At 56.6% G+C, this 27,008-nt stretch overlaps 1 protein-coding gene across 2 annotated transcripts in view; it reads right to left on the reverse strand.

The window, feature by feature from the left end:
• Window positions 1–27,008, reverse strand: part of HDAC4 (histone deacetylase 4) — a 283,225-nt gene that overhangs the window by 86,602 nt on the left and 169,615 nt on the right. For both annotated transcript variants that reach the window (XM_070463614.1, XM_070463612.1), the window contains exons 4-5: window positions 15,901–16,145; window positions 4,348–4,498 (exon numbers count right to left, since the gene is read on the reverse strand). In XM_070463614.1, coding sequence (XP_070319715.1) covers window positions 4,348–4,498; window positions 15,901–16,145 — 396 coding nt within the window. The remainder of the gene's footprint in view (window positions 1–4,347; window positions 4,499–15,900; window positions 16,146–27,008) is intronic.

Consider the following 27,008-nt stretch of genomic DNA (forward strand, 5'->3'; position numbering starts at 1 on the left):
CTTGTGTTAGTTCCAAACTGTCCAGAGGACAAAGACAGGTCTTCTGTTGGACTTTTTGTTTTTATATGAATTTAAAGACAGTACCTCAGAGCCTTAAACATGGTTATATTAAATAAAACAGATGAAAAAGCATGTGTTCATGCTGAATAAGATGAAAACTGCCATCAACTGTAAGAATTCAGTGTTTTACCAATCAATAGCATTAACTGGTATCAATCAGGAAAACTGCAGAATTATTTAAAATTAAAAGCACCACGAATGTTAAATGTAACAAACCTTTCAATGAAATATTCAAAAAGAAATTCATTTTTTAAAGAACCCCAAGAAACGACACAACGGAAGCTCTGCACTACATTTTCAAATGCTTACAAACTGGAGATGCTAACGCCAGGGGCTCTGTGAGCTACACAAACAAGAATCTCCTTCATAGGTGAGGTCCAAGCAGCGTCCAGCATGCGGCCTGCCAAGCCTGCCTTCTCTCAAGACCACACTCTGAGGGCTGTAGGGCCGATGCAAGTATGCCAAGTACCCACTGTACACAGTCCCTTATTAATAATAAACCCGACCACCCAAACCCACGAGATGAACCGCTGGGGCTGCTGCTGTGACGAGCTTGGAGGGGAGCAGAGAACATTCCTGCAGCCCGTCAAGGGGCTGCCTGACAGACGGAAGAAATTGTTTTTGACTTTGAACAAATTGAAACTGTTTTCAGAAGTCAAATCTTTTCATATTTTGTGAGGCCTGAGATGTTATTTTTATTGGAAGTTTCGGGCAGATGGGGAGGAAGCACTGGAGACCAAGCTGCCTTTGAGCGACCTGGTGAGTCCCTGGGTTTGCTGGTGAGCCGGGCACACAGAGACTTGCTGACCCTCACCACCTAGCCCTCGTTCCTCAAAGAACAACCTACCATCGCTGCAAAGGAGAGCCCGTGTAGGATCACAACAAGGGGCTGGCAGAGCAGAAAGCCGGGCAGAGTACAGGGCGGGGCAGCAGAGGGGCTGGGGTCTGAGCAGAGGGGGCGGGATGGGAGAGGGGTGGGGCAGGAGTAGAGGGCGGGGCAGAAGGGTAGGGTGGGTTAGGGGGCGGGGCGGGAGCGTAGGGGCGGGGCGGGAGAGGGGGTGGGGCGGGTTAGGGGGCGGGGCCGGGCGGGAGTAGAGGGCGGGGCGGGAGAGGGGGTGGGGCGGGTTAGGGGGCGGGGCCGGGCGGGAGTAGAGGGCGGGGTGGGAGCAGGGGGGCGGGGCGGGAGAGGGGGTGGGGCGGGTTAGGGGGCGGGGCGGGTTAGGGGGCGGGGCCGGGCGGGAGTAGAGGGCGGGGTGGGAGCAGGGGGGCGGGGCAGGAGAGGGGGTGGGGCCGGAGCAGGTCCACTCGGGGACCAGGTGGGCAACTCTGCAGGCTCTGAGTCTCACATGCCTACCGTCCCACAGCAAAGCCCTTCACAAGGCGCCTGTGGGACGACACGCTGTTGTCCGTGGGGCGGGGTCTATGGAAGCAGCCCCCACGTGGTGGACACAGTGGGAGGTCACAGAGCCTCCAGGATGCTTAGGCCCCTAACTCAGGGCGAGGAAAACCATCCCAACTCCGGTTCGCAGTCTCCACTGCACCTTTGAGTCATCCTGGGAGTATTAGAAATGAAAGCTGGTGCCCACCTTCCACCCCAGATAAGTCCATCATGACAGCCTGTGTGCTGGTGCTTTGTGACATCAGTGCTGCAGGCTCAGGTGCGATCAGCACCCCAGGCATACCCTCAGCACGTGTGGTGGTTGAGCGGCCTGTGGTGTAGACCAGCCTCCTGATGTGGTTGAGCCTGGTGGTGTGGACCAGCCTGGCAGGTGGCAGATGGGAGGCAGAGGGCAGGGAAGTGGGGACTAAGTGTGATGGGCACGGCCTGGCGGTGCCGTGATCTGTATTCACAGAACAAGGTGCAGGTGGCCAGCCAAGCTTGCAAGCCCGCATCTCCTGCCAGCCTTCCACCCTCATTTACGAAGTCTCGACTGTGGGCTCCCAGTGAGTCTGTCCGTCGTCCTCGCGCCTAATCGCTGTACTGTAATGAGCTAGCCCACTCGGATTTACCGATTCAAATACTGGTACACAAGTTAGACTTCATGTGGGAAACAAACTCTGCTGACCTGCTTTCTACACTGAAATTCTATTGGACAGTGAAAGTGAAAATATGCTTAAAATCCATTTATTATTTCAAGAGTGAGTGCTGTAATAACTGACTGGAAAAGCTGTTAATTTTGTGTATAAAAAAAATGACTAAGAACATGCAAATAAACAGAGACATAAACTGAATATGAAGAGACTACATTAGTTACATCCTTTTAGGAAAAATAATACACTTTTTGAAAGAAATTATTTATAAAAACGTACAAAATAATGTAGGCATAATAATACAGATTAGATTACATTTTAATTTAGAAAAGACCAGTGTAAGTTAGGCTGCATTAGAGCTGAGACTTCTGTGGTTTCAAAGGCACCACCAGGAGAGGGACAGGGCAGGTGAAGGAAGACCCGCGCAACACCCACAACCGACCAGAGAACGGGCAAGAGTCCGGAACAAGGACCCTGCTGGATGGGACATCCCCATGGGCAAAAGCCCAGGAGAAGACGCTGAGTCCCACTGTGATCAGAGGAAGCAGCTGAAGCCAAGGGGCCACTGCTCAGAGCTGAGATTTAAAGTCACGGCAGGGATTCAGAGCTATAGGACTCCTATGATGTCATTGATGGGGTGACAAGTGGTCCAGCCACTGTGGAGACTGGCCTCACCTATGGAAGCTGACCTGCTCCACAAGACATGGCCAAGGATGCATGGAGCAGCAGTGTTTGTAAGGGCCCGGGAACAGCCCAAACATTCACCGACTCTTGAGTGGATGGACACAGCTGCAGGGACCTCAGCAGGAAGCAAAGCCCCCTGCTGCACAAGGACACAGCAGACACCACACGCATAATGTGGGGTGAAAGGAGAAAAACACAAAAGCCTACATGTCAGCGCATCCACTGACATCAGCTGCAAAAGCGGTGTCACGTGTCGGAGTTGCAGGGCCGAGGGGTGTGGCGGCGTCTCCTGAGCTGGTCGCAGGTGCTGTGTTGGGGGGTGGCTGCACAGTGATGTGTGCTGGTGCCTAATTCCCTGCACACGGAAGCCTGTGCACTTTTCTTTACGTACAACACACACCAGTAAGAAGACTTTCTAAACAATGTCAACTAATAGACTTTACAAGAATCTTTAAAACATCTTGTGTATGTATCTCCTGTGTATGTAAAACTGTGCATATAAATAAACTTTAAAAGCTTATTAAAATGACTTTTATAGATGGCTAACCACTTTCAGTGTGTGCCCGTGTGCACAGTTGCTGAGTCATGTCTGGCTCTTTGCAACCCTTTGGACTGCAGCCTGTCGGGCTCCTTTGTCCACACTGCAGTGGGTTGCCACGTCCTCCTCCAGGGGATTTTCCCCACCCAGGAATCAAACCTGCGTCACCTGCGCCTCCTGTGACTCCTGCATTGCAGGTGGATTCTGTACCCGCTGAGCCACTGGGGGAACCCAACCAATTTCAGCAGTTGAGAATAAAGGAGTTTCAAGGTTTCTGGAGGTCAGTATGTATTGGTAAATTGTGTAAAGACTTCTCGTTTTACTCATGAGCATGAGAAGAGTAAACCACCATCCGGTCAAGACGTCGAATCCCGACATGGGGAGAAGTGTGCAGCCTGACGTACTTGCAGGATTAACAGGGCACCCACGAGTGCACCTGAGCACTGAGGTCTTGGGGGAAAGGACCAGAGCCTGGGAAAGTCTACCTAATTTCCAGAGACTAGCGCACAGAAGAGTCTCCTGGGTAAGATCAAGTTGGGCGTCTCCTGGAAGATAATGGACTCTGCTGGTCTTCACACAAGCACAGCCAGGATGGAAAGCAAACACTGGGGTCAAAGGGCAAAAATGTGCAACCCAGGGGTCATAGGTCCTCCTCTCGAAGATAGGCAGTCCAACCAACTTCCACTCACAAACGCTCTCAGACAAAGCAACTTTGAAAAAGTTGAGGCTGAACTCCTAGGCGAAGCTCACTGTGATGGTTTTCGGGTCTTAGTCATTTCTAAGTCCGCCAAGGGTCTGCAAACTTTCCTGCAAATGCTTAAGTCACACCAAACGTGGGGCCAGATGCCCTCTGCAGTCCCCACGTGAAGACAAAGCCGGGGAGCAGCCCTGAAGCGGGGGCGCCCAGAAACACCGCTCCAGGAGGGACACGGTGGGGGGTGGCTCCGGACACGGCTGGGCTCCCGGGATGGCGGGTGAGGGGAGGGTGCCCGGGGAGGGTGCCCGCGCCCGCCCGCCCCAGCCCGCGCACTCACTCTCTTTGCCCTTCTCCTTGTTCTTCAGCTGCTGCAGCTTCTGCTCCCGGTGCTGCTTCTCCAGCTCCTGCTCCTGCCGGTGCCTCTCCAGCTTCCGCTGGTGCTCGAGCAGCTCCTGCTGGTGCTTCATGGCCAGCAGCTCCTGCTGGTGCTGTGGGCGGGAGCAGCAGACACAGACCGTCAGAACCTTGCCCCAGGGGAGTGGCATGCGCGAGAGGAGCGGCGGGGCCAGGGCTGCCTCGCTGCCCCTGCAGGGCCCGCATCGCCGGGGGGAAACAGGGCTGCTCCGGGGCATCTCCTGCATGTTTCACACTAAAGGCTGCAAATGAAAATAAAAACTGCTGACCTCCTGGAAGAAAATACGCATGACGATTTATGCAATCTAGGAAGTCGGCAGTCATGTACGGATGTGAGAGTTGGACCATAAAGAAGGCTGAGCGCCACAGAATTGATCCTTTTGAACTGTGGTGCTGGAGAAGACTCTTGAGAACCCCTTGGATGGCAAGGAAATCAAACCAGACCATCCTAAAGGAAATCAGTCCTGAATATTCATTGGAAGGACTGATGCTGAAGCTCCAATACTTTGGCCACCTGATGTGAAGAGCTAACTCATTGGAAAAGACCCTGATGCTGGGAAAGATTGAAGGCAGGAGGAGAAAGGGATGACAGAGGATGAGATGGTTGGATGGCATCACCAACTCTATGGACATGAGTTTGAGTAAGCTCTGGGAGTTGGTGATGGACAGAGAGGCCTGGCGTGCTGCAGTCCATGGGGTTGCAGAGCCAGACACAACTGAACGACTGGATATGCCTTTTTGAAAGTGACACAAAAGAGCGTGAAAGAGTGTGTCCACTTTGCAAAACTGCTTGGCACATTCTTACAAAGTTAAACGCATACCCATCCGAGACCCAGCAACTCCACACCCAGGACTAACCCAAGAGACGTGGGAACACATCTGGGCAAAGCTCTGTGCAGGACCATGTGTAGCCACTGTGCGCACAGCAGCCCCGTCTGACGTGCCCCCGATGTCCTCCAGACGTGAGCCCGGGGGCAGGAGTGCATGTTCTGATGTGAGAATCCCACCCAGCAATGAGAAAGAATAAACTGCACATACTGGCAAAAGCAAGGATGGGCTGTGAAACAAGGAAAATGAGCAGGTCTGGTGTCGGCTGTACAAATAGGACAGAAAAGAGTTCACCTGCATATTCTATTTACACAAAGTTCTGGAACAGGAGATAAACTCTAAGACACGGAGATAAAGTCAGAGAAGGCTGCTTCTTGGGTGAGGCAGTGGATGAGACGGGGCAGCCGTCCAGGGTGTGAGCTGGCTGGTGGAGGCAGCGTTTACACAGACACTCATGACTGTCCACGAACACATACTCAGGATGTGTGCATTTTGTCCTGCGTAAGTTATATCAGGTTTTCAAAAATGACATAACTGACAATGTAAAAAGCTACCTTCACAATACATACTGTCAACAAAGTTAAAAGGCAAAAGGTGAATGAGAAAAACTCTTTGCCATACTTATGGTGTACACATCAACTTTTATATGCAGATGGCTGTGTTTCACGTTAATAAGAATATGATAAGCAGCTCACTAAAAAGGTGAGAAAAAAAGGCCAGGAGATTCACCAAAAAGAGTTTAGTCGCTCAGTTGTGTCCGACTCTTTTTGACCCCATGGACTGCAGCACGCCAGGCTTCCCTGTCCTTCACTATCTTCAGGAGTTTGCTCAAACTTGTAGGTTGAGTCAATGATGCCATCCAACCATCTCATCCTCTGTCACCCCCTTCTCCTCCTGCCCTCAATCTTTCCCAGCATCAGGGTCTTTTCCAATGAGTCAGCTCTTTGCATCAGGTGGCCAAAGTACTGGAGCTTCAGCTTCAGCATCAGTCCTTCCAATGAATATTCAGGACTGATTTCCTTTAGGATGGACTGGTTTGATGCTTTTGAACTGTGGTTTGGGGACGACTCTTCAGAGTCCCTTGGACAGCAAGGAGATCAAACCAGTCACCAAAAAGAGTGGTTAAAAATAAATCGGAAACAACGTTCAACCTCACTAGCCATCAAATCCCATTTTCACTTAGCGTGTTGGAAAAGGTAAGCACAGACAAGCCGGCCAGCGCTGACGGGGGTGTGAGAGAGACGTGATCAAGCCCAGACGCCTGACAGGTTTTCCTCGAACGTCAACCAGCCAAGCCCTCCGCTGGCAGCCAGGGCTGCCTGCTCCCTCTGGACAGCCCCTCCGCCCTCCGTCTCTGTTGCCCCATCCGACTCTCAGGCTCCCAGCCGTCTGTCCGGTCCCGTCCCGCCTCCCCGCTCCAGGGCTTCCACACCAGCCACACGGGGCCTTGGGAAGCCCCGAGAGCCTCCCCTGCCATCCTAGCCACCTGCACAGGGCAGGCCTCTGCCCACAGCACCTGCCGGGGGGGCGCGTGTGTCCCAGGCGCGACTCACTCCCGACCCCTCTCCTTCCCGTGGGGAGGGACGGGGCAGGGGTGGGGTGGGGTTGGCAGTGATCTGTCTCCTGCGACGGCCCAGGACTCTCCGTGGACAAGCATGCTTCCCCCCACATCAGCCACCACGCGCGTGAGACGCAGCAGGATGGACATACCCGTGGCCACTCCCGGGGGCCCTGCGGAAACCTCCTCACAGGCCCGCTGTGGAAGAGGAGGGATGGCTGAGCCCCGACCGGACGGAGCCCGAGCAGGCAGATTCCAGCTGTGACACACACACACATGCCCCTGTGGTCACAGGGGTGCCCACACACACAGTAGGGCACCCAGGGCCCCGTCAGCAAGCCCTGCTGCCTCCTGCCTTCCCTGGAGGGGAGAGGGTTCCTTTCCAGCTGGGACCACGGGGGAGAGAATGCAGAGGGGTGGGGGTAAGGAAGCTCAAAATCAGCGCGGGAGGGAGGGAGGGAGAGGGAGGTGGCCGCTGGATGGAGGGTGCCAGGACGGGGCTCACGCAGAGGAGCGAGTGTAGACGGCCCCCAAGCAGCAATGCCGGCCCCCGCCCCCAACCGAGGGCCCGGGGCTCCCAGGCCACATCACGCAGCAGGTCGAGCGGTGACCGGCAGGAGCGGATGCCCAGCTCAGCGCCCACCCGTGAGCTCTATGCACGCTGAGCATCACGGCCGACCTCTCTCTACGGAAGAAGCAAAAACCACCACCTTCCCAAACAAGCGGCTGACAGGAACTGGGGGCAGGAAGAAGGTGGCAGAGGCCTCTCTGGGGGGCCGGATTTCAAGAGTAGATCTACACCCTGGCTTCCCAGGTCTGCAGTGACTGCTGCCCTTGGTCAGCACAGTTGCGTCTGACCTTCAGCGCTTCAAAACTGGTGTTACTGTGCGTGTCTGTAAGATCAGCTCCAGAACTTTGCAAATGATTTAAAAAGTGGTGTTTTCTTCTCTTCTAAAAGGAACATGGCATGACACCACTGGGACAAAACAGTGAACGAAGTGGAAATAAGCCACGTCCCTTGTTATTAGTTTCCTTCCAGGAAGGAGGGCTGCTCACCCAGGGAGGTTCTTCTACCAGAGGAAACGTCGGTTGATTCGCCTGGATTCACAGGATCCCGCCTTGGGGCCCGATGGCACTGTACCCGATGTCCAGGGTACAGGCCCTCATGGGCATCACCAGGCCACTGCCAGTCACTCTGGGATTCCACCAGCATCATCGGCCTTCGGAAACGGACACCTCAAACGGCTGTCTGGTGTCGGGAAGCAAAGATGGTCTTGGAATGAAGAACCTGGCGCTCTTGGTATTACCTATCCCCCCAAACTGCCTACACACAGCCCGGGTTCCCTTTCAACTGCTCAGCGTTCATTTAACGCATAAATGAGGCACAGGCAGAAATCTGCTGAATCTGGTCTCACAATATTTACGTTTCAGCCAGAACCCAGAAAAGGAAAGTGAGATCTTTCAATTATCATTACAAAGAGACTGGAAACAACCACCCTAGATCCCAGTGATTAAAATTCAGGGGATAACATAACTCGCAGAAAACAACTGTTGTGCAGTTTTAATGAGGAGCATTAAGAAACCACGCCTCTGGCATCCCCAGTGTCATGGCATGAAGGAGAAGGGGGTGACAGAGGATGAGATGGCATCACCGACTTGATGGACATGAACTTGGGCAAACTCTGGGAGACGGTGAGGGACAGGGAGGCCTGGTGTGCTGTAGTCTGTGGGGTCGCAGAGTCGGACACGACTGGGCGACTGAACACAAGGGTCCAGCATGTTTTCTGCCCCAAGCTCTCGTGCCCATACAGGAGGGATGCGCTTAGCCCAGGCCCCAGGGGAAAGTGGCGGCCACTGGCAGCTGCCCAGGCACCCACCTGCTCTAGGCCAAGGGCAGCTGGAGGCTCACCTGGCCCGTCTCAGCAGGGCTCCTGGCCGCAGGTGGTGGGCACCGCCTGCTTCTGTCGTCTGCCTCCTCTGCTGACGGCCCAGGCTGGGGAGACCCACAGCTGCACACAGGACAGCCTGGGCCGGCGGGGCCAGGACCAGAGAGCCAGGCCGGGCTCCGTGGCAGCTGAGCCGTCCCCCAGGGCTAGGTCCACCAGGGGCCCAGGCCACGCCCAAGCTGAGCAAGTGGGTCGGCGCGGGGCCTTCCCAGCTCCTCTAAGTCACTCGTGGGACTGTCTCCTGGGGAGGCTCTACCTCAACACGCAGCGAGGGCATCAAGGGTGCATGCGGGGAGCTAGCCGAGGCCTCTCACCCCCGCCTCCGGCCGACACAGTGGCCAATCTTGCCACCCACACCCTGTGTCACTGTTAAAATAAACACACGGATTTCAGGTGGGCCCTCACCGCAGAACACATGGCGCTATCACAGCCTAGCGCGGCCAGGGCAGGGCGGGGGTCAACCTGGGGGCACGGGGCTGCCATGGTGAAGCCCACATCCACCTGAGGCCGGATCCGGAAGCTCTGTGCATTGAGCCCCCGCAGGCGGCGGTCATGGAGCTTTTCCAAGGTGGTCAAGGAGCTTCTAAGGCTCCAGTAGCCTGCTTTCGGGGAGAAGTCCAGGGCAGACCAGTGAGCCCAGGGGGCCAGAGCACCAGTTTGATGGAGGGGCCTCCTCTGGGTTACTCATCTCCAGGCTCATGGGCGACTTGGCCACAGTGGTCAGGGCCAACGTGAGACTAAAACAGTCTTGCCTATAGGGTTCTCCAAAATGGAACCATGTTCATCTTTATCTCTCTGGATTTACTGATTCAAATCAAAGAGGCACCCTCATTTCAGTTAAGTTCAAAATCACCCTCCCCTCCAGCCTCATGGAGCACAGCAGCAGTAATCAAGAGGTCCCAGGGACGTGTCACTCAGGTTCCCCCCCAAATCAGACACTCAAATGCCACAAAGACAAAGGGTCAGCCATCAGCAGGCGGGTCAGAGAGATGAAGGCCAGCATCACAGATGCCCGGCGCCCTACACGCCCCGGACAGGCCACCACTGTGAGCAGTGGGGGGAGGGGGGAGGTGACAGTGGTCCAGTAGGAGCCCGGCTGCCCCCATCACCCCATCTCCACACCTGGGACACGCCTCTTCCTCTCAGGTGGGCGCCCTGGAAACTGCGTCTCCTGGAGACCAGCGGAAGAGGCCCCTCCCACTGCAGGGCACCCTGACCCCTCCTCCCGGCGGGGGTCACCACCACCTGGACACACTTCCCGGGGCGGCTCGAGTCTGACGAAGACCCAGGCTGTGTCTGAGTCTGTCTCCCTCTGTCCTGTCCCTGCCACCCAGCACACAGTGGGTCTAAGCACACCCGTGAGGGTCCCAGGCCGGACCAAAGGCAGCGTATTTACGAGCGAGAGCCAGTGAGGAAGCGTGAGATAGAAACCGTGGGGAAAGTCCACACGGAAGGGTTTTCTCTGCAGAACAAACTACAGCTGCCACCTCTGGAAACATGCGCAGCTCCTCTCTGACAAGCCGGGGCAGCACGGGGCCCAGCACGGCATGGAGCGAGCACCCACACCCCAGGGGCAGCAGGTCAAACGCAGCCCTCCGCCGGCCCATCTCTGACTTCCTGGAAACCCGCAGTGCGGGCTTATGAGCCAGACCTGACCGTAAGTGCGTTCACCGGGTCCTGACGGGTTCAGGAGTGACGCGGGGCTCGCGGCGGCCACGCGCCTTCCCGGGCACCAGGGCTCCGGCCGCCGAAGCGTGTCCTCCGGACGCATTACAAGTTGCCTCAGACGACCCGGAAGCTGGGGCCGAGGCAGCACGGCTCAGCCACCCGGGGCAGGTAATAAAGACAGTAAACACCACCGCCTGCCTCCCAGGCCGGAGAAGCAGGCTCCTTTCAATTTTATCCACTTCCCTGCAAGGAAAAGAGTCACGTGCTCGCTAAACAGCTCCTAAAGCTCTCCTGTCCAGGGAGAGAGTACCAACCACACACACACCCCCAAGCTCATCCTCACTAGTGAAAAAGGACGTGCAAATAAAGAGTGGAAAGCGCTTTCATTTTTCACTTGTTAGACAGGAGATACCCTGAGACCCGGGGAGCGAAGAGCCAGGCTGGGCACAACCTCGCAGAGAGCAGGCACACTCCTGGACGGAGACCCAGTGAGGACACTAAAATGTGTAACAGGGACACCGTCACGCATCTTTCATAGGAAGGGGTTTATTCCGAGAAAACCTGCCTAACGGACAGTGCTGGCAGTCTGGGCTACAACTAGGAACCGTGGAAGACAAGCCCCATCTCCCAGGATCGCACCTGCCAGACCAACGCGTCAGGTCCCTACACCCTGCAGTGTAGGCAGGGAGGGGAGGCTGCAGTGTAGACGGGGAGGCTGCAGTGCTGGGGTCACGGGGTTCAGCCTCAGCTCTGTGGTGTTACCCACACCGGGCGTGTGCGGCCCCCACCAGCTCCTGACAGCATCCCCAGGCTCCTGTCCGTCCACAGCCAGTGATCCCATGGGGTCCTGGGGCCGGCAGGACAGAACCACCTATCACCCTCCTGGAAGCACACTCTGAAGACTCCTGTCTCCTCTCTACGCTGGAGCCACAGTCACTGAAAAAAATCCACAAGTGACGACTAGAGACTGAGAGAAGGCAATGGCTGGGCTGGAAGCTCTATTGGCAAGTGGAGCAAAGGCTGCTGGGACTGCCGACGAGAACCCAGAGGGTGAGCCCCGGGTCTGCACCTGCCGAGCTGCGGACGGAGTCGAGGTGGGCTCTGCCTCCAAAGATGGGGGCCCCGGGTCCCCGGGAGGCCAGGGAAAGGACCCAGCAGAGCAGGGAGGGCAGCTTCTGCTTGTTCTCACTGCGCTATGTCTCCACTGGGGACAGGAGATAGAGGGATTCCCTTGATAACATGTTTAGAAAATTAAAAATGACACATCAAAGCGGCAAACCCAGGTAACACTGAGCGGGGTGATCCGCTCAGGGATCCCAGTTGATAAGGCTGTTACAGATTTTCTGAACATAAACACCCACGGACACCACACTCACGACTCCCTCGACCCTGGGCCCCAGTGACCACACTCTGGGACCCCCTTCTGGGGAGGAAAGAACTAACTGTAGGACAGGACAGGGACAGGTTCCTGAGCAGCCATGACCAGCAAGCGTCCAGAACCAGTGTGACGCTGAGTGTTGGAACCCAAGGGAGAGCATCTTAACCCGAGGTTAACAACTGCAGTTATCTTTTAAAACCTCTCTCTGTGTTAGTCACTCAGTCGTGTCTGACTCCTTGCGACCCCAGGGACTGTAGCCCACCAGCCTCCTCTGTCCATGGGATTTTCCAGGCAAGAATACTGGAGTGGGTTGCCATTTCCTTCTCCAGGGGATCTTTCTGACCCAGGGATCAAACCTGGGTCTCCCGCATTGCAGGCAGATTCTTTACCATCTGAGCCACCAGGGAAGCCCTTTTTAAAACACTGTTCCCTTTTTAATTATAAAATCCTATTCAAATTCACTGATGATTTAATGACACTAATTAGACTGTGTGCTCAAGAAATCTGTCTGACAAACACCACTGCCAAATGTCACCAACAACATGATGGCTTGTGAGGAGAGCGGAAATCATCAAAACAGAGGCCGGCTGATAGGATGACGGTTACATAATTTTAAATGGCTTCAGATGAATGATCTCTGCTATAAACAGAGAAACAAAGCACAGAGAACACGTCACCTTGAGAAGGTTTCTGAACTGCGTTTCTGGGGCTCCCATCCTTTCTGTGGGCTTCTGGCCTGAAGGTCTGGGAGGCTGGGGGACCCCCGGCGGAGGAGCTCTGCCTCCAAAGATGGGGGCCCCCAGGTCACCAGGAGGCCAGGTAAAGGTCCGGAAGAGATGGGCTGCCCTGACCTTTCAGGCTTCTGAGGTGATAGCAAGAGGCAGGACTCTGATGGCAAAAGTTCAAGAAGCCTGCTGGTGAGGAGGAGAGGAAGCCACATCACAGGGGCCAGCAGTGTGAGTGGGCGGGCCCAGGGCGAGCTCTTCAGATTGCTTTCGGGAGTCACAGAAAACAGGAGGCTGAAGCTTCAAGGACAAAACGGATCGGGCAGCCTGTGGGGAGTGCTCACTGGTACTGAAAGGCAGTTATCTAGACTGACTTTGGTGAGGACCTAGTCCTGCAGCCACTGAGAGCTTCATCCCAGTCCTGAAAACCCATGTGTGGCTCAGGGCCAAAGACCCCCCTCGGGGCAGGGCCTCAGCAGGAAGCCCTACCCCCTCCCTCGCCACTGCTACCCCTCGGCCCCCACACCCATCCCCCCTGCACGTGATGGGGCCCCGGCTACCCCGAGGCAAGGCAGGTCCAGGCCACACCCCACAGAGCACCCCCCGGGGGCTCCGTCTCCTCCCAGCAGCAGGAGGACAGGCGCTTGGCGCCAGGGGGGCAAAGGGCATCGCCCTGGCTCTCAGGACCCTCACCTGATCCATCCCAAACCCAAGGGTGCTTATTGAAAAGCAGAGGACCACTATGGCTGGGGCGGGGCAGCATCTCTACGGAGACCAGTGACATCTCAATTAGGCGGGAGTGCACGCTGGCTCAGAGATGTCTACAGGCACAGCCGTGAGGCCTGGGTCCCCAGCAGCTCTCGAGGCTGTTCTCTGCTTGCTGTGTCCGACGCTGACTTCGGCAGCTCCTGGGAGTCGGGGTGGAGAGCCGCAGTGGCAGCGACAACCCTGCCGGGACCCGGGGCCTCAGGCGAGGCTGACCAGAGGCAGAGACAGACGGTGCACAGTCACTCTGCCCAGCAGCAGTGGGCACGGGCTGGTGGTGCCTGAGGAAGCCGAGGCCGGGCCGGGTGACGTCTGGCTGTGGGCGGCGCTGGTCTCCGAGGGAAGGGTGTCTCAGGAGCACCGCGTGCCACGTGGGATCTTAACTTCCCACGTCGCTGCCGCCCAGCCCCTCAGCCACTGACCACGTGTGGCCGCAGTGCCTCTGGTCCACGCGGAAATGGGCCCTGCGTGTCTGGTCCGTGGTGTGCGCCGAGACTCGGCACGGACACAGCCGCGTCTGTGGATCGCGGGTTGAAGTGACACTAGAAATGCGAGGTTAAAGAAAATACCCTGAAATTACTTCTACCTTTAGCACCCAGCTCCCCAGTGGCCCCCCAAAGACTCCTGCCTCCTGGTGTCCACCCCTTGGCTGGGCCCCTCCCAGAAGGGTTGATGCCTACGGCAGCAGGGCGACACAGCAGGGGTGTCAGGGGGTCACCCTCAGGATCTGGCCAGAAGACACCGCGACCTCCTTCTTGGTCACTTGGATCCTGGACGCCCAAGTGAGGAGGCCTCCTGCTCAAATCCAGGGGGTGAGTGAGCCGGGAAGGGGGTCCTGCAGGCCCGGCCCAGTTCTCAGATGAGACCGCCGCCCTGACCACGCCTGACCGCAGCTCCTGAGAGACCCTGTGGCCCGGCCATCTGCGGGCTGCCCCCAGATCCCCGACCCACGGGAGCTGAGCTGTCTGATAACACACGCTTGTTATTTCAAGGAGCTAAAAATCTTTTGGGTAATTTGTTATATAACAATAAATCACTCACACAACCTGGTTTCTTTGGGTGATTTCAGGTGTCTACAGAAAACGAAAGACTACCTATGAATTTTAACGTGCACACATTTCCACTGGACAGCGCTGTTCTAAGTGTGGTGACACACGTGATCACAGATGTTATAACTGGTCCCTCAGCCAAGGGACGTGACTGCTCTGTGCCTCACGAGTGCACGTTTCTTCCTAGAACGTTTGCTTTTAAAATATGGGATTCGAATAAATGTCTGTAGACAGTGAACAGGGCTTCCCACGTGGCCTACTGGTAAAGAACCTGCCTGCCATTGCCAGAGACGTAAGAGATTCGGGTTCGATCCCTGGGTGGGAAATATCCCCTGGAGGAGGGCCTGGCAACTCACTTCAGCATTCTTGCCTGGAGAATCCCATGGACAGAGGACCCTGGGGGGCTACAGTCTATAGGGTTGCAAAGAGTTAGACATGACTGAAGTGACTTAGCACACACCAAACAGTAAATACCAAAAAGAAAAAATTATGTTAGCTTTTTCCTTATCCTATCTAAATGAAAACAAATATTAGTGTGGTTTTTTTTTTCCCAATTATAAAAAATCAGTGGGAAAAATGGAGAGAGGATGGACAAGTCCCAAGGAGAAAATAAAGACAATTCCTAAACACCTGACCCAGAGGTGACCGCTGCTAATATTTTGGCGCTTCTTTTTGCTGGGGATGTCGCTATTCAGGGACATATGTTTGTTGCTAAAGTCCAGCGACGAGAATTCTCCCCCACTCTAAGCTTCTACAGGGTGACTTTAAGTGCTGTTTCCACTCTTGGCCACATCAGCCAGGATTCCTTCAACCAGATTCCAAGTGCTGTCACGCAGGTCTAAATGGCCCAGCAAGGAATGTACCCGGGCATCCACCTCAGCCTGGCAGCAGGTCACTGGGGTGGTGCTAGGGGCGGTGGTCCTAGGTGGCAGGGTGAGGGCCAGGCGGAGCAGGCCAGCCCTGGGAGCTTGGGCATGGTCCTGGGCAGCGGGATCACAGGCACACACAGCGGGTTGGCCTGGGGGCTCGGGGTTGGTCCTGGGCAGCGGGATCATGGGCACACACAGCGGGTTGGCCTGGGGGCTCTGGGTTGGTCCTGGGCAGCAGGATCGTGGCCACACACAGCGGGTTGGCCTGGGGGCTCGGGGTTGGTCCTGGGCAGCGGGATCACGGGCACACACAGCGGGTTGGCCTGGGGGCTCAGGGTTGGTCCTGGGCAGCGGGATTGCGGGCACACACAGCGGGTTGGCCTGGGGGCTCGGGGTTGGTCCTGGGCAGCGGGATCGTGGCCACACACAGCGGGTTGGCCTGGGGGCTCGGGGTTGGTCCTGGGCAGTGGGATCGTGGGCACACACAGGGGGCCAGTCCGGGGGCTCAGGGCTCGGAGTTTGGTACTGGGTGGCAGGGTCACAGGCACGGACAGTGGGCCGGCCTGGGGGCTCAGGGATGGTCCTGGGTGGCGGGATCCTGAGGTACACAGAGTGGGCCGGCCCGGAAGCCGTCGGGCAGGACCTGGGGCGCACGGCGGGCTGCCCTGGCGCCCGAGGCCGGACACTGACCTTGATGTGCTCGTGTAGCTGGGCCTCGTGCTGCCGCGACAGCTGCTCGTGCTGTCTCTGGAACTCGGCGATGAGGATCTGTCTCTGCAGCTGCTGCTTCTGCTTGAGCGCCAGGAGCTCCTGCTGCAGCTGCTGCTCGCGGAGGCCCGGCTCCGCCACGGGCAGCGGGAACTGGTGGTCCAGGCGCAGGTCCATGGGCACCCCCGGGGGGGCCACCGGCAGAGGCAGGGCCGAGGCCACGTCCACTGTGGAGAGAGCACAGCACAGAGGTGCCGGTGATCGAGGGGCCCTCAGTCCCGGCCCGGCCCCGCCTGCCCTGCCCGGGAGCCCACGCTGCCATCAGAGGGACGCCCACGCCAGCATCACAGGGATGCCCAGGCCGCTATCACAGGGACGCCCACGCCACCATCAGAGGGATGCCCACGCCGCCATCAGGGGGACGCCTACGCCGCCATCACGGGGACACCCACGCCACCGTCACAGGGACGCCCACGCCGCCATCAGGGGGACGCTCATGCCGCCATCAGGGGGACGCCCATGCCACCGTCACAGGGACGCCCATGCCGCCATCACGGAGACGCCCACGCCAACATCACAGGGACGCCCACACCACCATCACAGGGACACCCACGCCACCATCAGTGGGACGACCATGCTGCCATCACAGGGACGACCATGCTGCCATCACGGGGACGCCGACGCCAGCATCAGAGGGACGCCCATGCCAGCATCACAGGGATGCCCACGCTGCCATCAGGGGGATGCCCACACCGCCATCACGGGGACGCCCACGCCAGCATCAGAGGGACGCCCATGCCAGCATCACAGGGACGCGCACGCCGCCATCGGGGACGCCCATGCAATGAGACTCACTGCTTGCTTCAGATGCCTCCTCCCCGTTCCTGCTCAACAGGTTCAAAAGGCAGGACTCAGGGGCCATCCCCCCTCTTCCTCCGAGAGGCCCACCCCTCAGGCAGGAGCGGGAGGTTGGACAGGGACACACACGCGCTCGGGCCCTCCTCCCTCTGCCCCACCCTGTACCAAGGGGCCCTGCTCCCTCAAGCGACCTGGGTGCCGGCCCGATGGCCTTTTCTGATGTCGTTTTAGAAAGTCGACACAGAGAGCAAGCAGGAAAAAGGCTCTGAAGAGCCCTGGATACCCGCAAGCAGAGGGGCGAGCGGCCCACGCTTTTCTCCTTTGCAAGAAGGTGCAGAAGAGCTGTGTGCAGGGCCCATGGAAGAGCGTGTGCCACCAAAGTGGTCCAGACAGGCGCTGGATGCACAGTGCATTTCTGCGGTGACGGGCACGCCCTCTGGGAGACAGCCAGTGCAAGGCTCCCCCCGATCGCCCACTCGGCTCACTTCGCAGGGTGACCGCTTCTGCACTTTGCTAAGAAACAAACTGCCTTCACTGCACGGAGGTGCGGCCCAGAACAGCCACGAGTTGGCTCTGATTAGAAACGGAAGCAGAATCGATCTTAACGCTTGTAGATCAACGCCAAATTAAAAGCGAGAAGGAGGAGGCAGAAACCAGGTCTCCAATGACGGCTCTCACAAAATTACCCGCAAGTGGGCACTGCCCTCAGGACGGGATTATATCAGAAAAGCCGGGCCATTGGCTGTGGGCCGCCGACTTCCCAGAGAGGCTCCGGGGCCGCCTCCCTGAGGGTGAGCATCCTGGGCTCCGTCAGAGCCCCCCCGACCCCCAGAAGTGCAGACAGCCCCCAGCAGAGGCCCCGGGATCCTGCCCCAACCAGAAAGCCCGCTCACAACCTGCTCAGCCACAGACAGACAGGGGGGCTGGAGGCTGGCCTCTCCTCTGGGGGCGCAGAGCTCTGGGGGAGACCCAGCTCAGCAGACAGGGCCCCCCGGGCCAGGTCTCCCCTCCAGAGTCACCGGCACCCAGGGGGGGCCTCGCTGCAGCACCTCTGCCCAGGCCCTCTGCAGACCGGCCTTGTGACGCGCTGGACCTGGTCCCAGGGTCTCCCCGGGTGAGACTGGGCCACCCGGAGGCCTGACGTAACCCGGTGCCTCTGGAAGTGCCCTCCAGCCCTGACCGCGCCTGCCACTGGGGCAAAAGAGGGGCTTACAAAAGGCGGGCAGTATGGCCATTTCATCAATTCTCTGTGCCTATTTTCTTAAGCTAAAGTCCCGCTTCTTGATAAGTGGAGCGTCAGAGACACCGCAGGCCACTCCCACCTATGTTCCCATGGATTTTGTAAAAAAAAAAATGACCCAGAAGTGGAACCAGCCGTTGGGACGGCACATTTCAGCGGTCACCACCCAGGCAGGCCCCGGCCGGCCATCCTGCTGACGAGCCAAGTGAGGGGGGGCGGCCTGGCTCTGGCTCAGTCCTAGGTCCTAAGCCCGAGCCCACGCCCGGGGCCCTGGTGTCCTGGACAGACATGCGGTCTCATACCTGCAGGCTTGCTCACCTGGGCAGGGTGTGGGCGCTGCCTGGGACAGAGCCAGGGCCTGGCTCTGGGCTGAAGTCGCCACCTCCCTCCCCCCATCCCCAGAAGTAAGCCTGGATTCCACCTGAGGTCCCTGGAGCCTGGGGCAGGTTTCATGCAAATACCTGGGACCTGGCCACAGAAAATGGAGGAGAATCCTCAATATTCAATCATTTTTCAGAAAACATCAATTCTCCACTCTCTGAAGTCCTAACAAGCCCCGGGTAAATACCAGCTGACCGTTTCTCTTCGATTTTTCCCAAAATCAGTGAGGTGCAAACCCCAACGTTTTAAATCTATTAATTTTTTTCTAGTTGGGTGTCAGGCTTGATGTGTGAAGGGGTTTTTATTTGATATTTATGGGACAAAAACTGACACAAGTAACTGTTCCCATGAACAGGCCCAGGCAACAGTGGTGCCCATCCCACCCCCACCACACACAGCTGGGAGAGACTGGGTTTTATTGACTTCCTTTATTTTCTTCCCTTGATCATTTTTATTATGAAACATAGCAGGATGGAAAAACTGTGTAAACAACACCGGTTTAATAAAACCTCAGTATTTTCCTCCATTTGCTTCAGACTCTATTTTAAGGAAGAGAATATTACGGATGACAGGGAGTGGGGTTCAGGAAAGGGACGCAGAGGAAAGAGAAAGTCTTAAAGGAAACTCAGCTTTCCTTTCTCCCGGGGGGAGGGAAGGGCTGCATATTTTCCTGCTTTCGCTAATGATGGTGCTGAATGCTGCCTGGAAAACATTATTACTGTGTATGACGGCAGGTTTTCTGGCTTTTCTTTCTGCTTCCCTGGAAGAGGCTGGAAAGCTTTTCTCCATTAACCGGTTAACCCGCCTAGTTCCTTCATGGATTAACAGGTGAGTTACTTAGCAGATCCCCTCAGGTTAGCTGGCCTTTGCTTTGTAAAGATAAAGCTGACTTTGTCTTCCTGGGTTACAGACACACAGACAGACAGACAGACAGACAGACAGACACACACACACACACACAGAATCACTGACAGAGTGAGCCTGCAGCTGTCTCATTGGGCACATCAGGGCCCACGTTCACAGGTGTGGACTGGCTTGTGGCGTCTCTGACATTCTTCTTATCTGGTCAGGGAGCGGCATTTTAGCTCAAGAAGCAACAGAGAATTGATGAAATAACCACACTGCCGGCATTTTGTAAGCAGCATCACCTCAGCTGCCTTGAAGGCAGGGGTGGTCAGGGGTGGCCCCCACTTAGGCGACGTGTCAAGGCGCCCTAAGATGTTACACGGGAACAAGGTCACCCCCAAGACACGGCAGAGCAGGCAGCCCTCCACCATCCGTTCACCGTTTCATGCTGCTGAGGATCAGTCACTCAGTCGTGTCCAACTCTGTGACCCCACGGGACTGTGGCCCGCCAGGCTCCTCTGTCCATGCAATTCTCCAGGCAAGAACACTGGAGTGGGCGGCCAGGCCGTCCAGGGGATCCTCCCGACCCGGGCATCACACGCGTTGCGCTGGCAGGCGGCTCTTTACAGTCTGAGCTGCCGGGGAAGCCCTCACTGTACCAGGCCATCCCCCGTTTCTAACTTTTCACAGGCAAGGTAGGAAGACGATCAGAAATGTCCAATAGTTAACCTCTTCAAAAACTGAACATAAAACAACTTTGAGGGATCTGTTTTATTAACCTCAAAGATAGGAGGGGCCTAACGTTTCCTACGCCTGCATCCCCACACGGCAGAAAAACTCCGGGCCTCCTGCTCTGTGCTGGGTGCCGGGGACTGTTCCCAGTCCAGCGGGCGGCGGGTCTGCCGTGCACGGGGACAGGAAGGGCAGAGGCGCTGGCGGACGCCCTGGGGAAGGGTCCGCACGGGGGCCGCAGCTCTGAGCGGGGCGGGGCGGACGAGCCAGCACCCGGATGGCCGGTGTAAGAGGGCGGCCGGGGGGGCGGAGACACGGGAGGCACCTGGACCGCTCGCTTGGGGCGCAGGGCCTGCATCCGCAGATCCTGGGGGCCCTGCAGATCCAGGTGGGGGTGCCAGCGGCAGGGGGAGGCCGGGCCTCATATGCAGAGGGGCTGGCATCGGGGTGCTGGGCATGAGAGACGGGGTGCTGCCACAGGGGGGCCGAGAGTGGAAGGGAGGATGCAGCAGGCACCCTGGCGTGCACAGGGTGGGAAGGACCGAGGTTCCCTGTGTTCACTGCACCTTTCCTCGAGTTCCCTTTGAGTCTGGAGCTGCACGGAACATAACGACGAAACACCCCCCTCCCCCAAGTCATTCCAGACACCAGAGCTGGTGGGCCCAGGGAGGGGATGGCAAGGAGACCCCCGGGCAACACCGTCCTGCCCGCAGTGAACAGAGGGGCGCCAGGCTGGGTGGCGGGGGTCACGGGCTGTCCTCACCATTACTGTTAGAAAGGGAGGCAAGGCCTGCTGGACTTTCCCGTTTTGTGGTTTCACATAAGACTTCATCCTCTGCTAAAGAAAGTCCAATGCAAAGAGAATGCAAAGCGAGACGTCACCTCTGCTGGACATGCTGTGCCCAGCGCCTGCCACTTCGGCACCTCAGGAGACAGCGCTGTAGACAGACACACGCGCCACCCCTGGGGTGGGCACGGGGCTGGGGACACAGGCCAGGCGCTTCTCCCCACCGTGAGCTCAGCCCCGGGAAGCCAGGTGGGCCCCCCAGGCAGCCACAGCCCCAGCTGTGGGGTCAGACCCACAGTCCCCATTCATTTCACCGCTGGAGGGTGCGTCAGACATGCCCGCAACTATTTCTGTATCAAAAACTTGCCGAAATGCCACGAGTTCCCAACAGAAGTTGCTGGTGCTTTTGACCCAAATCGCTGGAAGAAAACAATGAGACCTTCTCTCCTTAAAGAATGTGGCATCAAAACAAAAAAGTCTGTATTCTCATGAATATTTTATGGCAGAGTAGAAAATTGCTTTTATAGGTTGTGCCTTGAGAAAGATATTAATACAATCAGACTCATGACGTTAGTAAAAGCACAAAGACTATATTCAGTGTTTCAATAAGAAATGGCAAGGCTGGGCCATGACCTATAAGTTCTCAATCAGAAATAGAAAAAAAAATCTGCCAGTCTCTTATTTTTTCAAAAAAATAAATGATCAGGGGAAAAAAAACCACAGTAATTTTCCATTACATGGGTTGGGTCTTCTGTTCACAGCCCTATTTCATGTCATCATATAGACAGCAAATAAAGAGAAGGTCTATTCTTTAGAAAACAGGGCCAGAGTGTAGGCTCTGTTCAAGTAGAGAACGGCTCATTCACATCTAGGGGAGAATAATAGATGTTTCATCCGTGTCAGCGCGAGTTCCTCTCACACTGACGTGTGTCTGACTGTGTGAGGGGAGGAGGAGGAAGGACGGGGTCTAGTAGAAACGCATAACCGATCTCAAAATGTTTTCAACGTTTCGCCAAAACCTGTCACACACCCCGGGGGACACACGTGGCACATCCCCGCCTCAGGGGCCAGGGCCTCGCTCCCCGGGCCCCCAGCCCCGTGCTGACTTTGCTCAGCACCCCTGCGTGCTGTGGTCACCACCTCCAGGATGCACCCATAAACACAGCAGCTGTGGGGTGGGGGGCGAAACAAAGGCCCCCAGGGAGAGACAGAGCCTTGGGGCCAGGCTGCTTCCAAAGAGCTCCTCTGGGGCGAGGCCAGGAGCGACCCGGGAAAACCACGGGCCACCCCCGCAGAGGGGCCAGACCGCCCTGCCTCCTGCTGCGGCTCCAGCCTGCGTCCCCCAGGTGCGCCCCCAGGAGCCCCGTGGAGAAGCACGGCCTCAGGTGAGTGAGGTGGGGAGGCAGGGAGGCCCGGGCGCCTGGGAGCTGCAGAGCTCCCCCACAGCGCCTCCCACCCAGCCGCCCCGGGGCCGGCCCCCGGCGCTCCCAGGGGCGCCCTGCGTCCGTTCGCGCCCCTCCATTCCACTCCTCTTCCTTCCGGGCTGTTCTCCCTGCAGGACCTCAGCCTCCTCCTGTGCCTTGGGAAGGAGGCACGCGGTTTCCTGTCCGAATGTGTGCTCATGTCCTGCTCCAGGGATCGTTCCTCTGGCTGCGCACAGAACTCCAGCGAGCAGTCACCTCCTCCAGGACGGTGACGACCACGCCCCACCTCCTTGCTCCCAAGACTATTGAAAAGCGACGAGCTGCTCTGACTCTGGACGCGTGCCCTTTGCTCTCCCTCTGGAAGACCAGCTCCTGCCCGCCGCGTCCTGAGCAAGAGGCTCTGGAAGTGAGGTTCTTCCCTTGCCCACCGCGGAGCTCCACGCCGCCTGTCCAGCTTGGCAGCTCACAGCCCCAGCCGTGGGGAATCTCCCTGGGTCATCCTGCGGGCCATCGCCCTTTCCTCTGTGTTCCCCTTCGGGAACTTCCAGTGCTTGGTGGTAAATCTGCAACAATTGCCGAGTTTCTTTCTCCTTCTCCCCCATTTTCGGTGTCTAACACTCAATTCTATATGAGATTCCCTTAAATGTATTTTCTAAGTTTCTCACCAAGTTTTGCATAATTTCTGCGGCTGCGTTCCTGAGGACGAATGGAGGTGTGGATCTTAAGCTGCAAGCAGACAGGGGACTCAAGGCTGAGCTTCGCTGGGTGGTGCATGGAGCTGGCATCTGTCAGGATGCACCAGGCACCCCTGGATGGGGGCTGAGGCATCCCAAGCCACGGGGCAGGAGGCCTGGGGGGGGGGGGGGGTTGTGACCGTGCCTGCTGCCGTCCAGCCTCCACTCCACTCAGCCTGGCCCCCTCCTGTTCCGGTCCTGTCCTGGAGGCGGGACGTGGGGCTGCTTTACAAGGATGCCGAGGCGTCCACCCACTGGGATCTTGGCTGCACCCATGGGTGGCACAGAGTCTGGCTTTTTCTGCCCAAACTGCCAAATCTAGTGTGACCTGTGACTTCCAATTTCCACCTTCCAGACAGTTGATGCCGTTTCCTTTTCTGTTCCCCATCTTGTTAAAAAAAAATATTTATTTTTAAAATGTACCTCACAGGTTTGGCTGCACTGGGTCTTAGAGCAGCAGATCCCTTAGTGGGATCTTTGATTTTCATTGTGGCAGGTGGGATCTAGTTCCCTGACCAGAGGACCATTGGGAACGCGGGGTCTCAGCTGCTGGACCACCAGGGAGTCCCTGTTTCCCCCATTTGTGTGAGGTGATAACCTTTCTCTGGAGTACAGATACAGATATAGATAGGTAATATTTGGGGAAAATTAAAAAACACACAAAGCCAACAACAATGGTATAATCAACTCCCAAGCACCCGTCAGCCAGCTCCAGCGACTGCTGCCCTGTGGCCAGCCTCTCCTTCCACACCTGCCCACTGCCCTCCCTTCTAGATTATCCTGAAGCCGGCCCGCCAGCACAGCACTTTACTCATAAGGACTGTGGTATCTCTAAATAAACTCTTAAGAAAACAGTCAACCTACCAAATAAATTAACAACTCCATGATGCTATCAAACAGCCAGAAAGTATTATCACTTTTTTCATACACATTTCTCATACATATTTCTCATACACATTGCTCATACACAAGTCTCATACACATTTCTGAGACTTTATTCATCTCAAGATTCAACCGGGGACTTCCCTGCTGGTCCTGTGGTTAAGAATCTGCCTTGCAATGCAGAGGATGCAGGTTTGATCCTGGGTCAAGAAAACTTAAGATCCCACAAGGCGTGGGGCAACTAAGCCCTCGAGCCGCAGCTCGAGAATCCGTGCTGGAACAAAACAGGGTGCAACGAAGATCCCGTGTAGCCAAAAACAAATCAAGATTCAGCTAAGGTCCGTACACTGCGATTGGCTGATACAGCCTGTGAATTCTTTGTAATCTGAAGAGCCCCCGTCTTCTCCCTCATGCCCGCACCCTCTCCAGCTGATGGGCTGAAGACTCTGGTCACCCGTCCCGTGCTGACTGTATCTGAGTGGATTCCCTGGGAGTAGGACTGCGTCTAGAGTCCGGGGGACGCAGCTCCAATTCCCAGCAGGGTCACCCCCCAGAGGGTCCGGTGTCCCCCCGGCTCCTGTGTCACCAGCAGCTAAGGTGGTCACCGATGATGCCGGCGGGCCTGTCAACACAGCCCTTCCAGCCCCATCTTCCGGTCCCAAGGTGCTGGCCGGGTGTGACTTCCATGGTGAGAAAGGGCCCCTGAGTCAACTGTCACGTTATCCCCACACACAGCTTTTAGTAGAAAGGCAGAGCCAGTGCTTGACAGTCTTCCATTTGCCAATTTCCCACCTTACTGAGCTGACCGACCCGGGTCTGGCTTCGGGATCGCAGTGGACCGGGCCTCCGCAGTCCTGTCCTGATGCTCACAGGACAGGAGCGTCCTGTGATGCGTCCTCGGGCAGCCTGCGTGATGGCGCCGGGTCACCCAGAACCCACGGGGACCGTGGGGACAGCCCTCTGTGTGGCTGTGACAGCTGTCCCAAGATGCCCTGCACTTCCTGGTCCCCGGGAGGAACCAGCGACGTCTCCAAGGACACTGGGCTGCTTCAGTGGGAAACACGGAGACCACCATCTGGGTTTTGGTTGCCACAGTTTATAATGTGTATATCGTTACTGGAGCTTTTGTGAATTTCAGGAGTGAGTGAAATTAGATCTATGTATTCAATCTGTCATCTCACCGAGGAACTTTGGGTGCATAACTTATTAGAAATATCATTCAAAACGGCTGAACAGTCATAATCAAGTTCCATTCAAAATACTGATTTATATGCAGTATCATTTTCCCCAAAGGTGCTCTTAACTGAATTACAATTATTCTATTTAGTAGTGTGTGTGTGTGTGTGTGTGTGTGTGTATAAAGGGGAAATGAGGTAGAGAAGTCAGAAGTGCTTTTTAATGTAAACATTTAAAAATATTCTGTAGGGAAGGTAAATAAGACAAGTGGCCCCATCTCGGCTTCTCATGTAGATGAGTATGGTTCGCCCTGCTTTTTAGCCTCATTCAGATGTATGTACACAGGTGACGCCAAAGAAATGAGCTTATGTGAACAACTCAGCAGAATATAAATTATGCTTGAAGAATGAAAATAAATAATAAATAGTATGGAGCAAGAACATACTATTATGTTTTATACTGTTTTGTTTTCAGTTGAGATCAGAATGTAAAGAAATAAACATATATAGTGGTATTTATACACGTATATCCAGAGACCTAGGTTTGATCCCTGGGTCTGGAAGATCCCCTGGAGAAGGGAATGGCACCCCACTCCAGTACTCTTGCCTGGAGAATCCCATGGAGAGAGGAGCCTGGTGGGCTTTAGTCCATGGGGCCACACAGAGTCAGACAGGGCTGAGCGACTCACGCTTCATCCATGTGTACATGGGAAGGCTTTCTGCATCTGGCCTGGGGTGGGGAGAGTGTGACCTGCAGCGCCTCTGAGCTGCTTTCTGCACACGGGTGCCTTGCACACACCTGCACGTCACGAGGGAGGAGCACGCACCTTCAGGCCCTGCTCGGCCCAGGCTCTGCCTCCAGACAAGAAGGCAGTGCATTACTCTTCAAAACCAAGCAGAGACAGGTCGGAGCAGACCAAGAGCCTCAGGGCGAAGGCAAGAGGGGGCATCGGGGGCAGACACCCCAAGCCCCCAGGGTGGCCCTGAGTCACTGCAGGCCGCAGGTCTGCAGGCTGCTGGCCTGGGCTAGCTTCACAGGGACCCTGCAGGACACGGATGGAACCAACGTCATCCCCATTGGGAGGGCAGGGAAAGAAGCTCGGAGAGTCTAAGCAACTTGGCCGAAGCTACACAGCAAATGTCCCTGACAAACTCAGAAGTGGACACCAACCATGGGCGACAGGATGCCCGTGGGGACAGAGCAGGAAGAGCTGAGAGGAGGGGACCAGCAGGGCACCGGGGCAGTGGTTCTCAGGCGGGGTGGCACAGGCCACCTGGGGTAGTGGTTCTAGGCGGGGTGGTATTGGCAGCTTGGGGCGTTGGGAGCAGCAGAGCCCGGGGTGCCTGGGGCTCCAGCAGTGCTCGGGCGATGAGGCCCCCTGCAGCCCGAGCACGCATGCTCGGGGGCTCTGAGAGCATCCCCCCCACCAGGGCTGGCAGACCCCTAACTCCCAGGCCACGGCTCCGGCTGTGGATTCTGTCCTGACCAAAGGCTGGGCATCCCCTGGGATGGCCAGCTTGCTCTAGCACCCCGCAGGCCAGTGCTTTCCAGGGAAGAAAAACCTCTACTTTTCCCAAAGGGCTCCCAGGGGTCTGCTCTGAGAACACCTGCTCATGGCTGAGACACGGCCCCAAGGATGCAGCCAGGCTGGGTCTGCACCACCTAACCGGTCCCGGGAAACAGGCTGACCAGCACCGCCGAGCAAACTCAGCTGCTGAGCAGAGATGCAAACAGCAAGTTCCTGATAGCTCACTTTCGGTGCTAAAAAGAACGATCCACCATTAATACCAGGTAATGTTTTACCCCACTGTCTCTTCCCCTAAGCTGGGTTTCACCTCCACTCACTCACACCTCCTCCCCAAACCCCACGTTTTCAGTGGGCTTCTCCCTGGCGGAGAGTCTAAGGCCATCAGCACACCGAGGCCCGGCCACCCCTCACCCAGCACCCTGACAGCCTCTCCTGCATCTGCCACGATCCTCTTCTTCGAGGCCCCCGCGGGCCCCGTGTGTCTGCAGACACCAGCGAGGAC

The sequence above is a fragment of the Odocoileus virginianus genome, unplaced genomic scaffold (assembly GCF_023699985.2).
Source record: "Odocoileus virginianus isolate 20LAN1187 ecotype Illinois unplaced genomic scaffold, Ovbor_1.2 Unplaced_Contig_5, whole genome shotgun sequence".
NCBI classification, from domain to species: Eukaryota; Metazoa; Chordata; class Mammalia; order Artiodactyla; family Cervidae; genus Odocoileus; species Odocoileus virginianus.